The sequence below is a fragment of the Cheilinus undulatus genome, linkage group 17 (genome assembly GCF_018320785.1).
Source record: "Cheilinus undulatus linkage group 17, ASM1832078v1, whole genome shotgun sequence".
NCBI classification, from domain to species: Eukaryota; Metazoa; Chordata; class Actinopteri; order Labriformes; family Labridae; genus Cheilinus; species Cheilinus undulatus.
Genome location: NC_054881.1, coordinates 22,546,289 through 22,560,590, shown reverse-complemented (window position 1 = coordinate 22,560,590; position 14,302 = coordinate 22,546,289). Strand labels below are relative to the sequence as shown.

Here is a 14,302-nt window from a genome sequence, read left to right as displayed (position 1 = left end):
GCCTTCATACACACAAATCTTTCTGCATCGTTCTATGACTGCATCGATTGCTTGTTAGAAGAAAAACAGCACACCCACACAGATACACACAAATGTAACATGAACCCTTCCCCAAATATCCACATCCCTGGCTTCCTGCCACAGTGTAGCAAAAATACCACCCAAAAGAGGCCTGTACCTGCCCACTCACACACGTAGAAGAAGCAAAGTAAGCTAAACTTAGTCGCTTCTCTTTCTGATGACTCATCTTTATGTAATATTGATTTTTTTAGTGTGTGTTTGTGGGAGCGGGAGAGATGGATCATTTCTACAACGATAAAAAACAAGCGCTTGTGTTGTTTTTCCTCCAAATACACAAAAATTTGATTTGAAAGAATGACATGATAATTTGTTTATACAAAAGCATATTGATGGAGCATCTTTTACTTCATCAGTATCACAGGTAACAGAAAACAGAGAATCATTATGAAAGAATTATAGTGTTGACTTAAGTCTTTTCATAACGCTTAAATCACCTTATTCCAAGCTCTTATGATAGCTTCGGTTAATTCTGGGTTTGACTTTCTGTGCCTTCTGTCACTGAGAATAAGGTAGTCGTTTTCGTAACGAGACACTAATCTTGATTTTTGTTTTTGAGTGATTCAGAGATTCAGAATGTGTGAACATCATCTGTTACACCTCAAACAGGATGATGTAATCCTTCTGCTTTCTACAATCCTGGGATAGGAGGATATTATGAAAAAATGGCCTCAGCCTCGCCCACCAGCATATTTTGGTAGATGAGATGAGATGAGTCTTTATTTTCCCCAAGGGGCAATTCAGTTTTCAACAGAAGTTCACACAAGTCATACACAACATAAATATACATAAATACATGCATGTACAGTGCTTAACACATTTATCAGACCACCTGTCTCAGAGACCATCAAGCATCATGAAGTGCTTTAATGCGGACTCTTTCATTTGCAGTGAGCTCTCCATGTTTTACCATTTTGAACACTAATGAGGATTCCTTTTTACCAATGCTGTTAATTTAGGGTGTTATTAATCAAGAAATTGGTATTCTTTTTGGTTTGTAAGAATTACCATTTGCGTCATCTCAATTCAGTCATAGATTCCTTGTCAAATTGTTTGTTTACAGAATTAACACAGCAGCACGCCTAGTGAAGTTCAGTCAAGCTTCATGTTTCAATGCAAACCATTTTTAATTACCTCCGCCAATGAGATTATGTGATTGGGAGGGTTTGTTACTTTGTTTGTTAGTTTGTGTGTTAGCAACATAACTCAAAAAGTTATGGATGGAGTTTGATGAAATTTTCAGGAAATGTCAGAAATGGCATAAGGAAGAACTGATTAGATTTTGTGAATGATCCGGATCACCATCTGGATCCAGGAATATTTTAAAGGATGCTGTACTGTTGGGAGATAGGGCTAATGGCGGAGGTCTGCGCTCTCTGAGTGCTTTTCTAGTTTTATCTTTTATCTTATCTACCGAGATAAGTAACCAATGTCCTGGCCCATACAGGTTCTCCCTGAGTGCTTTTTCTGTATTCGGTGGCCTGAGCACAGTTTCAACTGGACATTTCTATTAAGTTGACTATTGTGATAAAGTCACCAGGCCAAAACCTCAACTACCGTAATATAGCTAATAGATGCCCAAACTTCATACAGAAAAAACAAGATACTAGAAGAGTGACACAGCTGCACATAAACTTGAGAATGCAGACAGTGATTTAAGTTGTTTCATATTTGTTAGATATGTTGTGATCAGCCCCTTCACATCATTATCAGAGAGGGTTCCACCTACGTGTTTTGTCAGAGGATTTAATAGGATAAGCAAAATCTATGTTAGTAATGTTCTGTGTCTGTTTTTTCTTCTTCATATGCAGTCGGGAGGTTCTTCAGGAGGTGTTGGACACAGACCTGAGCAACGAAGCGTTTCCGTTCTCTACGCACAAAGTCGTCAACGCAGCGGGGCATCAGGTGAAAACACAGAATTGCACACTCACATACATACAGACATAGTGCCTTGGTCCAGACAGACCGCATGCAGCATTCATATTTACATGCATTTAAGACTGGAGATAAGATGCAACATTCCAACGACCCTTTAGCCTCCACACGGAAAAGTTGATGGATAGAAAGGTTTTTGTTAACCTTGCAAAGCAGATGGATACGCCCGTTTCTTTGTTTTTCACTGGCGAATCCATCTTGCAAAGCTCCCATCTGAACCGTTTGGGCCAGGTTAGAAAGTGACAGGTCCAATCAGCGACGAGGGGCAGTACTTTCAGGCACAGCAGAGTCGTGACGTTAACAAGCAGCAGCAAGAGCTGGTGCAGTTATGGAGGAAGAGGCTAGCGTGGAGGCTGCAAAAGCGCCAGTTTTATATCACAACTTGACAACTTTTCTTTGTTAAAAGAAGAACAAATCTCTGCAGTGAGTTGTGTGTTTTTTTTTTTTTTAAAACGACAAAAGTCGAGTACTTACATGGCTATAGTCGCCATGTTTCGTCCAATCACCCTCCAAGTTTTTTTCAAAACCTCTGCCTTTTCTCAAACGTTTCGTATTGAAGCTTTCCCAGATGGATGTTTGAAACACATCCATCTGGCATGTCAGGTTAGGTTCTTGTTTGATTTTACAAAATCTTAGATGATTCAGTGTTTAATTAGTTAGACATGGACATGAAGTATTGAGGGCTCAGTGACAAAACATTTATGTCATCATACCACTGGGGCACAAACACAGATCAGCAAGGGAGAACATAACCTCAAAGCACACCAGCGTTGTGCATCAAATCAACTGGAAATGTGGTACCTTTTACTGTTGGCTTGGGAAAAAATCTGTCTCCCGGAAGTAGCGTACAGATACCTAACCCCTAAATTCCACTGTTTCCACCGTGACCACTCCATCACGGCAATCAATGACAGTTCTCCAACTGGGTCCGCTGTAGTACATAACAGCTCCAGCAGGCCTGAACTCCCCTCAGCAAATATGCAGCACTTCTTTTTACCCCGGATGCTGGACCCCTGCGCATCAATTCAGCACAGAGAAGACTGAATGACACAGGAAGTTCTGCCATAACCAAATGAAAATTTACTGTTAAATTTCAGAATAAAATACTCCGTGTTGATGCCAGACAATTGGCAGAATGGTCTGGCGGTGCTGCACCACTGTCCTGTACATTGAGAGCACAAACCAGAGTTAGATTCCTTGTAGTGTAAGCATACTTGGAAAATAAAGCCGATTCCTATTATGATAAAAAGAAATATTTTAACTTAATTAAAAATTTGCTTAAGAATGGGATTTTCACTACCTCCATCTTTTTCTGTTTGTTCAGTTAGGTCCAACACTTCTAAGATTATATTAGATTTCATCTTTTTAACAATGATAATTGTTTAAATGATTAATTTCTTCAAATAACTGTATTTATCCTTCACTTTTCTAACCATGTAACTGTTTGGTAATGTAGCTCTACCCCTCCGGATGACCTCCACAATGCACCTGGCCCCAGATCAAAACAAGCGTGTTGTACCGACACACGCTGCGACACATATGTCCACACACACTCCCTCTGTCTTAGTTGCTGTTGCATGAATTATGCAACTCTGCAGTGATTGCAGACGGCATCTTCTCACAGGTCTGTAGAAGTGTTTGTGTGTAGTGCCGTTGTGTATTTGTGTGTTAGTTGTGCTGCGTTCCAGCTGGTTGCCGGCCTTGTCTTGGTGACATTTTAATGGCTGCACTGCTGCGAGAACAGAGCCTTCTCTGTGCCCTCTGCTCCCCTCACACCTCATTACAATCTCTCTCTCTCTCTCTCTCTCTCTCTCTCTCTCTCTCTCTCTCTCTCTCTCTCTAACATGCGAGTATAACTGAGTGTACTTGCATACGATAGGTCATGTTTATATGTATTTTTGTTCTTGTATTTGTGTCTGTGATTGATGTTTTCCTGGTGAAAATCTGAGTGACAGTGTTCATGTGCTTTAGTAAGATGCCTGTGAATCTGCTCAGGCTTGTATGTAGTGTCCTCCTGAGACTTTCATGGTGTACATATGGGGGCGCAGAGTGATCCAGGGCTGTCCAGATGGCTTGGCCGTCACAGCACCCACTGGGAGAACTGTTGGAGATACTTTTTCTCTGCTCGTTTTATACTCTTGTCCACATTTTCTTCCTTTTTTGTTGCTTTCCCTTTTAAGCATTCTCAGCTTTAACATCTGATTTATTGCATCCTCATCATTTGCTTTTTGTCAATGAGGGTTTTAATCTTTCTGATTTGAGAAGAAATTGCCTCCAAGTTACAGGAAAATGAAAATATCATCACCAATACTTGTCATGCTTATTAATATTCACCAGTTTCTCACTTTTGATTTGAACATCTTTTAGATAAAGGGAAAATCAAACAACATCAGCTTTTCCTGGGATTTTTTTTAACAGATGCAGAAATAAAATGACAGGATTCATATCACACAGTGGTCATGGATTTTTACTCCGAAATAGACTAACTCTAGTTGAAAGTAATTGATTCATCCCTGCCGAGCAACTTCATGGATTTTCAGTGGACTACTTTCTCTGTTTACTCACAGCTGGAGATTAACTTATTTTGTAATGCCGTCTTTTAAACTAGGTTATTATGGAAAGCTGCAGGAAGCACACGCTCACATGTCAATGCCTTTCTAGGGATGTATATGCAGAGAGAAATAAATGTTTGAATGTAGTCACCTTCGCTAGCACCTGAATTTCTTGTCAGATGGTTAGTAATGTTTCTAGGCCAGCATCAGTTTAAATGTTGTCTTTAACACATTCAACCCACTCTACAACCCAGAAAAATCTCTCTTTAATGCCAAAGTTCTTAGGTCTGATGAGACAAAAGTGGTGCTTTTTGGCCATCAGACAAGATGCTATGTTTGGGGGTTACCAAATACGGCACATCACCACAAACACCCATCCCCACTGTGAAGCAGAGTGGCAGCATCATGCTGTGGGGATGCTTCTTAGCAGCCGGCCTTGGAAGGTTTGTAAAGGTAGAGGGTAAAATGAATGCAGCAAACTATAGGAAAATGTCACCACTTGTAAGGAACCCAAATAGGAGAATAACAGCAAAGATGAGTATAGAAACATGTCACCTTTTCTTTTTCACCAAGGTGTCCTCTGTCCAAGCTTCAGGAAGGGAGAGACCTCTCGAGCCATGTCTCTTTCGTTTTCCCAGCAATTTTCCTTTTTTTTGAGTTGCTTGTTACCTCACCTTTTTCATTTCCGCCTCCTAACCCCAGAGGTGTTTTTTAATCTCCCTCAGGACCTAAAGCATTCATTCAGCAACATTTGTCTCTAATAGAAGATTAAACTTTTCCTTTCGTGCACCTTATCTTTTCTTTGGATCTGTTCTATCTTGATTCTTCTGTGCTTTATTTCTCTCCTTCTCTTTTTCCGTCCTCAGCTGCAGCACAGGGGAACTGAGTGTCTGTGTAAGCTGAGCACAAGTAGAGGCAGGTTTGTCTCCTATGAGCCTTTCTCTAAGCCTCCTCTTCTCTCCTCCTCTCTGGTTAAGGTGCGAGCCATGCGTCTGTCATTTGTCGGGGAGCTCGGCTGGGAGCTGCACATTCCAAAAGACTCATGCCTTCCTGTCTACAACGCCGTCATGGCTGCTGGTGCAAAACACGGCATCATAAACTCAGGCTACAGGGCCATTGACTCACTCAGCATAGAGAAAGGTAACATTTAATTCAAGGTCAGCCATTAAAACTAAAATATTTATAAGTGCTCATCATACAAAGCCTGATTCAAAAATGTTGGGACGTTTCATAAAATGTGAAAAGAAACTGTATACAGTAACTTGAATAACACTTTGTAAACTGTATTGCTTTTATGGAAATATATTCACACATTCTGAATTTGCAGAAGTTGCTGAAGTTGGGACAGGATAAGAAAAGACCCGGAAAGTTGCGACATGCTCAAAACTGGTGATAACAGGTCATAGTAACAGGGTCTGATATAAAATTAGTACTTCTGAAAGACCTTTCCTCAAGGGATTTAGAGGTTTCACCATCTACAGTGTGTAATATCATCAAAAGATTTAGAGAATCTGGAGAAATCTCTGCATGTAAAGGGTAATGCTGAAAACCAACGTTAAAGCCTGTGACCTTTGATCCCTCAGGCAGTGCTGTGATAAAAACCAGGTATCATTCTGTGATGAATACTACAGTGCAGGCTCAGGCACTCTTTGGAAAACCATTACCAGTGAACACAGTACGTCACTGAATATACACAAGTCAGGTGTCATGTTTTACAAAAATGTCAAACCAGGGGGCCGTAATTGCAAACAACACAAAACTTTTCAATTAAACAAAATGCAAGTGACTAACAAAACTGCCTTCAAAAAAATCCACTGAAACGTGTTCAAACACACAGGAGACTCACCCCTGAAACACACCAGATATGTCTCTGGTCAATCACGGCTGTCCTCCGGTTTGACTGCGTGCCCTGCTGTCCGTCAACACCTACTGACTGCGTTTGCACAGCAGCACAGAGCGGCACTGCTGGACTGCTAGACCCGCGAGACCGAGGAGTTTTGCGGTAGTTACAGAATCATACCTGACCATGAGAGTAGAAACATCTCAAGTGCTGTAAAACATAACAAACACATATCAAGCTATTGTTCTGAACTGCGGAAGTAGAATTAACTTGCTTGGATTTGTCTCTGTTTTTTACCTGCTAACTACAGGCTCTGCTACACTTCATTATGACATTTTGTTGGTGTAGTGAAAGGAAATACAGTCTGGCATTTGACTGGCATCAACACGGAGTATTTTGTTCTGAAATTTAACTGGATATTTTAATTTGCGACACTTCCTGTCCTGTTTGATCTGCTCCTTGCTGAATTTATGCACAGGTCTCTGGCATCCGGCAGAAATCCGGCATGTCTGCTGTGGGCTCCGGACTGCTGGAGCTCTGCCAGAGCAGGGATGCAGTCCAGCGGAGCTGTTGGAACCACTCTCATTGACTAAAACTAAAGCTTATCTGATCCGTTACCGTGCTTGAGCGGAGACAGACCGAACACACATCTGGTGTAATTAAGGGGTGAGATAAATCCACACCAGGAGACAATAGAAGACACTGGGAGACAGAAGACACGCCACAAACTGACAGTTACACAGAAACTAAATAGACTAGGGGGCGATTAGACTCAGGTGTGACAAACAACATTAATACTGAGAGGTTCATATAGGTTTTGGTACAACACACAATAAACCCTGATAGCTATCCACATTCACATAAATAAAATTAACTTTACTTGATAATGAAGTACATGTACTTATTTCAAGTTTTAATCTAGTAATGTTAAATTGTATGGTGAAAGAAACCATTTTACTGTTGGGAGTTCACTTTTCAATCATTATTACACATTGTAAGACTGACAAGTAAACGGTTGTGAAAAAAGTTGAAATGAGAAAGCTTAAATAACCAAAACAGCCCTGTTCCTCACGGTTGAAAGAACACACTTATAGATTCAAGTAAACAGTACTCGATAAGTAAGTATTTTTGCATTGTACTCAAATTTTTTGACAGTCATTCCTTAATTAACTGGGTTTTTCCAGAATGCCTTCAGGCATTAGACATTTTACACCATTGATGAAATTACCCCATTATGGTCAGAGAAGTCCTGTCTATGTGGAGGAACTCTAATATGTACCTGCTAATACTAGCAGGGCTAGTTTACTCAACACGATATAATAGCACCACCTGATTTTGTGTGCACCTTTCAGTCACTGCAAATTGAAGTCACAAAAGTTAGACTACTCTGAGTGGCATGAATGTTTGAAATTAAATATATGTAGAATTAGATTTAGAAAAAATACAATGGATGAGAAAGGTAAGTTAACCTAACATAAATGTACAAGTCAAATTGAGTTGATATAGCTTCAAACGACTAAGTACCTGGTATCTAACAAATACTGTTTTTTTAAATGAGTATGACTCCAGTATCTTAAGTTACTTAAACTCAACTGAAAATGCACAACACTAAAAAAACAATTTTGTAAATGCAAAACACAATATCTATTTATTTTACTGAAGGCATAAAGTAATTTTTACTTTCTGTTTTTTATTAGGCAATTGGTTTGCAGGATTTTTTTAAAGTAAGGTCTATAATTGGGTTTTACAATGCATAATATGCTTCTACCCGAACAACAACATCTCCAGAGATGTCTCTGTTTATTTCAGCAAGCCAATGCCAAGCCACATTCTGCACAAGTCACAACAGCACGACTTTATGAGAAAAGAGTGCAGGTACTAGACTGGTCTGTATGCAGTCCAGCCCTGTCTCCCATTGAAAATATCTGGGTCATTATGAGGCTCAGAATACAAAAACTGAAACCGGGCACTGTTGAGAAACTAAAGACTTACATCAAACAAGACTGGTTAAGAATTCACTGTCAGTAATTCAACAAGTAGTGTCCTCAGTCCTCTGGTATTTACAGGGTGTTGTTAGAAGAAAAGTGATGTAACACAGTGGTAAACATGATCCTGTCCCAACTTTTTTAGAATGTGTTGCGGGCATTAAATTCAGGATGTGTATATATTTACAATAAAATGATATCATTTATCGGTTTGCTGTTGTTTATTTGCATTTTACACAATGTCCCAACTTTTTTGGAGCAAGGGTTTGCACAGTGGCTTCAATGACCACTTTCTGATGACGTCTTCCAGGCTACAGACATTGGCACGCCGACCTTCGCCCTGATGACACGCCCCTGGAGGCGGGACTAGCCTTTACCTGCAAACTGAAGAGTTCAATCCCGTTCCAGGGCCGTGATAGGCTCGAGAAACAAAAGGAGGAGGGTCTAAGGAGACGCATTGTCTGCTTCACCATTGACGAGTAATTTAAGCCTGAGGCTGCATCCACACAACACAAAGAAATATAAATCACAATCCCCAAAGAGAAAACACTGTTTTAGAAATGATCCTCATGCATAATAACATGCCTGGCAATGCATATATATGCATATTAGAGGATTGTTTATTTACACTACGCTAAAATATGCCATAGTACAAAGGAGGCAGATTTTCTGCTCTCTGGTTGGTGTCTTTGATGTAGAAAATACAAATGGCAGAAAGAAATATAATATTTAAAGCTCCTTTGGATGTTTTTACTGGTTATGAAACAGACTGAAATTATTACTACTGTCTTTTCCATAACAAATATTCACAATCCTTATCCACCACTTCCAGGCCTGGTGCTGGACAAGAGCTGGAGTCAGTTTTGCAGTTGGTTCAGTCTAAAAAGTGACAAACTATTTTGCTTTTCCATGAACTGGAGGAGGCCAGAGAAATACCTCACTACATCACTGTAAACATCAGCGTGCATCTTCGTATTCCCAGCAACACTAGCACTTGTAGCTCCATCTGACTTTCTCTGTAATTCACTGGAAGGTCACGCCTGAGGAAGCTCGTCAGCGTGGAGTTTTGACTTGCTGGAAATGTTTTCTAGATCAAATTCTTTGGTTCTGGAAAAACAAAGAACTGGAGCTAGATTTAGCACTGGCTACAACCAGCCCTGGAAGTTTCTTGGTGTAAAAGGTTAAAAGAGATTCACAATGTGTCATAACATTTGCCTGTTGAAAGAAAGCAGGATTATGGTCAGAAAACATTACCCACATGCACTTGACAAAATTAATGAACAGATAATAGGTGCCTAACAGAAGCTTTAATAAAACACAATTTATGTGAGAACAAAGGGTTCCTTTCCATGTGTTTACATCTCCTACGTGCACAAAATGTTTAATTTCAATCCAAACAATGTGCTGGTAGCATTTTCAGAAGTGTCATTGAAAGAACTGAAACACCCTGGAGTCGTGTGGCTGTCAGACATTAATTTAGCAAAAACAAAACAAAGAAAAAAAAAAAAGAAGGGGAAAAAACAATACAGATGTAATTGCATTCGAGTGTAGGTAAACTCTAACTTGTCACTCCATTTTTCTCTCTACTCCAGGAAAGTGCCAATGTTTGGTCTGGAGGCCATTTTCCGAAACGGCATCCCTGTTGGTCACCTGCGACGTTCTGACTACGGCTTCTTTATTGACAAAACTATCGGTTATGGATACATCTGCAACCCTGATGGAGGAGTGGTAAAAGCCTTTAACACACAAAACTTACATACAAATCTACCCTGTTTCCCACCTCTCTGTTGTTTTGTCCTTTGTCAGTCTGCTGGAAATTTAGTCTCACTTTGGCATGCATCCAGTCGAAAATGTGGATCAAAGTCTCAACAATGGGACACTAGCATGATTTTGATTCTGCTGTTTTTATATAAAACTCTTATGTGGTACGGTGCTGTGCAGAACTTTGACACAACCCCACCCATGCTCTGGATGTCCTTGCATACTACCAGGGACATGGGGAAACAATCTGTTGAAAAAATAACAAAGTCCATACCTTTAGGGTGGAGTTAGGGGTGAATGTGGAGAGTAAGCATTGGCCTACGGTACTATCAGGGTAGGTAGAAGGGTTACAACATGCCCCTGGTTGTGCTGTGATGTCCCAAGGGCCTGAAAGCTGTCAGCGGTCTCTGGGCGTATTACCAGGGATGAAATGAACTTGACAAAATAGATGCCATAGAGCTTGACATTGGCTGCCAAGCAACACACGTGTCGACATTCAATACAATATGATATGATATAATACAACATGACACTACACATCATGGTAAGAAGAATATGCATGATATGACCCCAACCCCCCCCAAATTTTACCGGGGTATATGGTATTCCTGTCAGCTGTCTGTCTCGCCCTTCCTCTTATTTTGTACTGAAGTTTCGTTGACCAGCATAGCGCTCTCTGTGTGTCTCTCTTGATAATAACACAGACACACTCACAGACTAACAGATGTTACATCAAACAGAAGGAATGAGGCAGAATGAGAGAAAAGGCACACAAAAAGTTGTTCCTTGAAGTGCTCAGAAGCAGACGTTTTTCTGTTACATCCTGAAAAATAGAACAATCCTGCTGTGATTTGTCGGCACATTTAGATCTCTATCGATGAGCGTGTATTCAACAGGCACACTTACCATAGGAGTGTGTGCGTGCTTGTTTGGTTGTGTGTCGGCCTTGTGATTGTGTGTCTTTGTGCTCATTTGTTTCATTTCTAGTCCTGAGTTCTCACTAGCAAAACAAAGCGAATAAACTCTTGGCTTTGTGGAGTCTTTCAGTTACTCTCACATTTACACACGTCCACAGGTCCATCAAGTTGCTGTCAGTCAGTATTACAGATCACTCTCTTCACTATCACATCACTGTCTGTGGACAGTTCTGTAGTGAGAGATCTAGAAGTGTCTGCACTCCTCTGTGTGCTTTATCTCCCTGTGTTTCTTTTTTCTAGACTTATTTTGAATAAATTTGAGGGCTGAAGACATTAATGATGCCAACACATTTTTAAGGCTTTATGCCTATATTCAGAAGTAGAGACACTGATCATAAGTCTGTATTTTACTACTCTTATTACCAGCTCTGATATGACTTCCCATCCTGTGTTTACATAAGCTAGTCTGCAGTCCTTCGCTGATGTGCATGTGTTGTGATTTTGCATGAGTAACCTCTGCACTGGCTGTTACTAACAACTATGTGAGTATGTCACGGCATACATCATAAATCACTGCATGTTTTTAATGAACATTTTTATGTTGTATTTAATTTAGTGTTTCAAATCAGATGATATAAGGCTGTTCATTTCTGTTTTGCTTTTGACCAGCTGTCACAGGAAGTTCTAACTAACTCTAGATGAAACAAACTATACGCTGCACTACTGAAAAACATAAATGAGGAAAACCTAGACTTGTAAATCTAGGACCTTATTCTGTTTTTTTCCTGATGAAGTTAATCAATACTGAACATAGACCCCAAAGCCAAAGTATAAACCGAACCCTTACATCTCTTTTACACCCTTAGTTCACACTGCTGCAACTCTCCCCAGCAATGTGCTAAACCGCTCTTGTTACATCACAAGTCTTTGTTCTGATCTGGGTTTTAAAAGTTGAACTGTTTAGTAAATCAGCAGATTCCTACAGGGTCAATCAACGTAAATGTCTCTAACTGATTAATTTTAATGCAGAGGAATAAACATGAATTTTAGCACTGTAACCCAGAAAGGCTTCGATTTTTTCAGACTTAAAATCTTGCTAGGGAAAACTGAAATGAAGCCATATTCAGGTTATTTTTTTCCCATACTGGACAAGTTCATGTACATTCCTCCTTTGTCGTAATGTCATATCTGTTCGACCTTTTTAAGCAGCAGTAAAAGCAGCTTTGTCCCGGACCTTTGACTGCTCCCTTTAAAGTGTGTATGTGAAAAAGAGGCAGAGTGACAGATGAGTGGGAGAGCTGCAGGGAGGGAAAAGGGAGTCAGTCAGTGAAAATTAGCTCTCTGGGTTACGAGGCAGCTGACATTGACTCATGACTGGATGAATTGCTCTCAGTGTTTTATAACTCCTGCACACTTCTCCTCTGTCACATATGAAGGCTGTGAGATTGGGCATTATGGAGTGCGGTGCCAGTTGGAAGCTCAGTTTTTTTAAAGTCTGAGTGGAGATTAATCGGCCATCTTATTTCTGCTGTATTTTAATCACTGTCCTCTCATATTCGTCTCTCTTTCTCTTTTTTTCAGGTGAGCGCTGACTTCATAAAAAGTGGTGACTTCACCTTGGAGAGGATGGGTGTGACGTTCAAGGCCAAGGCCCACCTTAAATCACCATTCGACCCTGAGAATAAACGTGTCAAGGGCATCTACGCTTAACAAGGACCACACATTTAAAAACTGATAATGAGGAAATGAGCTGTGGTTGGAGAAATAGAGGTGCTGATCCATTTGTCTTAATTTGACCTCTGTGAAATGCTGAGTAACTGGAAAGGTTTTGATTCTAGTCATTATATATCTAATTTAACAGCAATAGAGAGGATATGACAAAACTTTGTACTTATTTTAACTTTGTATAGGTGATACAGAAATCTGAATGAAAGAATCAAAGAGGTGCTGATTTAAAAGTACTAAAACTGACATTTTTTTTACTAACTGTTTAAAAATGCTGCTGTGTGAATTTTACAAAGAAACAATGAAGAGAAATTATCTCCAAATTTTGTAGACCTTTTAAGGTGCCTAAAGTCCCTGTGGGTGAAATAAAAAATGTGTCTTAACACACTAGATATGTTGGAAAAGTTTGCCGTAAACATGAAAACAGTGAGATCTATGTGTGACCAAATTTTGGATCTAGACCATTAGGAAGTTTTTTACCTCTTTCCTGGCCTGCTTTGTGCCCATGTCACGGATGCTATACCCCAACCCCCTAACATTACAACAGGATAAAATCACAGAGAAGTTCATCTCAATACAGTCTGTTGTTAGCTGATGTTGCCTTCATTGAAAGTTAACAGCCAGCTATATGCTATGTTTTTTTTTTAATTGTGAGGTAAATTTACCAAATCTATCAGCCATGGTGGCCTACAGGTGAAGCATCATAATGAAGGGATTTGTGCCAGAAAACAGTAAATTGAATCCCAGACTTCTGTCCTTCTGCTCTGGCACAGAGCCAGGCAGCTGCCCTCTGACCATAGTTCACTATAAGGTCAGGTGGCAGGATAAATGCTTGAGTGCTCGTCTATTTTTCACTTAAACTAGATAAAGCAAAAACAAACTTTTTACCTGCTGAAGGTGCGTTTCAATCCATATTTCACTTGCCTTTAGTCCAGGATGATTTAAAGAAGCAGGCTGTGATCAGACAAGTTTGTATAATTGGATAGATCTGCATATTGAACAAAAAAAACCCCTAGATGTCTACATTTTCCGCACTATTTCTATTCAGTAGCCCGCCGTTTTAGACTGGCAGTGTAACACATGCATTTTTGCCACAACACTGAAGATTTTTAGTTTGTCTGTGCGTGAGTGACACGTTTCATGGGCTTCCATCAGAAGAGTATTGAGGTCTCGCTTCTTTTTTCTGTGCACAGCAAGCAGTTATTGGCCAGTAAAATGATGAATAGAGAGCCATATTTACCTTGTTGTAGCAGATATGTACATCCACATTGGGAGAATATGTTTGAAATCTGTTTCTTGTCGACCACAAGCTAAAATGTGTCTGTATGATAAAGTTCTTCTATTTATGAAGCTTCCTGTTTGCTTCAAACACACTTGGCCCATAAATTGAAAGAGACTGTGTGTTTTGTGCAGTCATGAAAAGTCCAGTCTGAAGTCCAGTTAACAACAGTGATGCTAATGCAAGTTTAACTTCCACCTTTTGCCATGTAAATAAAAATGATAACGTTA

At 40.0% G+C, this 14,302-nt stretch overlaps 1 protein-coding gene across 1 annotated transcript in view; it reads left to right on the top strand.

The window, feature by feature from the left end:
- Nucleotides 1-14,302, top strand: part of sardh (sarcosine dehydrogenase) — a 102,640-nt gene extending 88,338 nt beyond the window's left edge. The window contains exons 18-22 of the mRNA XM_041811745.1: nt 1,890-1,983; nt 5,543-5,705; nt 8,701-8,869; nt 9,983-10,118; nt 12,650-14,302. Coding sequence (XP_041667679.1) covers nt 1,890-1,983; nt 5,543-5,705; nt 8,701-8,869; nt 9,983-10,118; nt 12,650-12,778 — 691 coding nt within the window. The 3' untranslated portion in view covers nt 12,779-14,302. The remainder of the gene's footprint in view (nt 1-1,889; nt 1,984-5,542; nt 5,706-8,700; nt 8,870-9,982; nt 10,119-12,649) is intronic.